The sequence below is a fragment of the Brassica napus genome, chromosome C8 (assembly GCF_020379485.1).
Source record: "Brassica napus cultivar Da-Ae chromosome C8, Da-Ae, whole genome shotgun sequence".
Lineage (NCBI taxonomy): Eukaryota > Viridiplantae > Streptophyta > Magnoliopsida > Brassicales > Brassicaceae > Brassica > Brassica napus.
Genome location: NC_063451.1, coordinates 9,825,563 through 9,826,569, shown reverse-complemented (window position 1 = coordinate 9,826,569; position 1,007 = coordinate 9,825,563). Strand labels below are relative to the sequence as shown.

The 1,007-nt window shown below is 42.3% G+C and overlaps 1 protein-coding gene across 1 annotated transcript; it reads right to left on the bottom strand.

Moving 5' to 3' along the window:
* Positions 1-219: 219 nt before the first annotated feature.
* LOC106393755 lies at positions 220-678 on the bottom strand. The gene has a single exon (XM_013834424.2). The coding sequence runs from the start codon at positions 676-678 to the stop codon at positions 220-222; it is 459 nt and encodes a 152-aa protein (XP_013689878.1).
* Positions 679-1,007: the final 329 nt, after the last annotated feature.

The following is a 1,007-nucleotide window of genomic DNA, read 5'->3' as shown; positions in this document are numbered from 1 at the left end:
TCATAACACAATGGGTCACATATTATTGGGTGTATATAATGCCTTTTAAGGCAATGCCCTGGCCATAGTTTCTTACTAGGCTACTATACCCGTACTATAATGCCCTTCAGGCAATTCTTTGTATCAATAAAATCATTCACATTATCAAACAAACTAAGGCAAGATATAATAGCAATGAAATCAAAGCAATTCATAAAACAATAAGACAAGATGTCGATTTTAGTCTTTGAGACAATCAGAAGTCTCAAAATCCAAGAGGTCGTCCCTTTCAAGGTCGGAATCATCATCAGCATCATACCCGGTATCATGAACCATATGGGCTTCCGGGTTCTTGTTCTTAAGGCTCTCTTGATAGAGCTCACATAGATGTTTAGGGGTTCTATAATTCTTTGCCCAATGGTTTTCCATCCCGCATCTGTGACAAGCTGATTTGGTCGAGTAAGACGGTTTGGATATGCCACCTCGACCACGGCTATAATTGCCTCGGCCACGGCTAGAACCTCGACCACGGTTATTGTGGTTTCCTTGCCGACCATAGCTGTCACGGCCACGTCCCTTGAATCTACTATGGCCTTTGCCGTGTGACTTCTTATTATCATGAACGTGGTTGCATTCTTTGGGATCTTTCTTTTCAGCCTCATTGGCTTCTGGTAATGCTGATGTTCCGATGGGTCTCATCTCACTGTTTTTCATCAGGAGTTCATTATTAGCCTCGGCCAGGAGCAGGCACGAGATCAGATAAGTGTATGAGGCGAAGCCTCTCTCTCTATACTACTGTTGCAGCAACACGTTCGTCGAATGGAACGTGGAGAATGTTTTATCAAGCAACTCTTTCTCGGTTACTTCCTCACCACATAATCTCATCATTGAGACTATCTTAAACAATACTGAATTGTATTCATCCACAGACTTATAGTCCATGAATCTGAGATTCTTCCACGCATGTCTAGCCTTTGGTAATAGCACTGTTTTTTGGTGATCATATCTACGCTGTAAAGCGGTCCAAA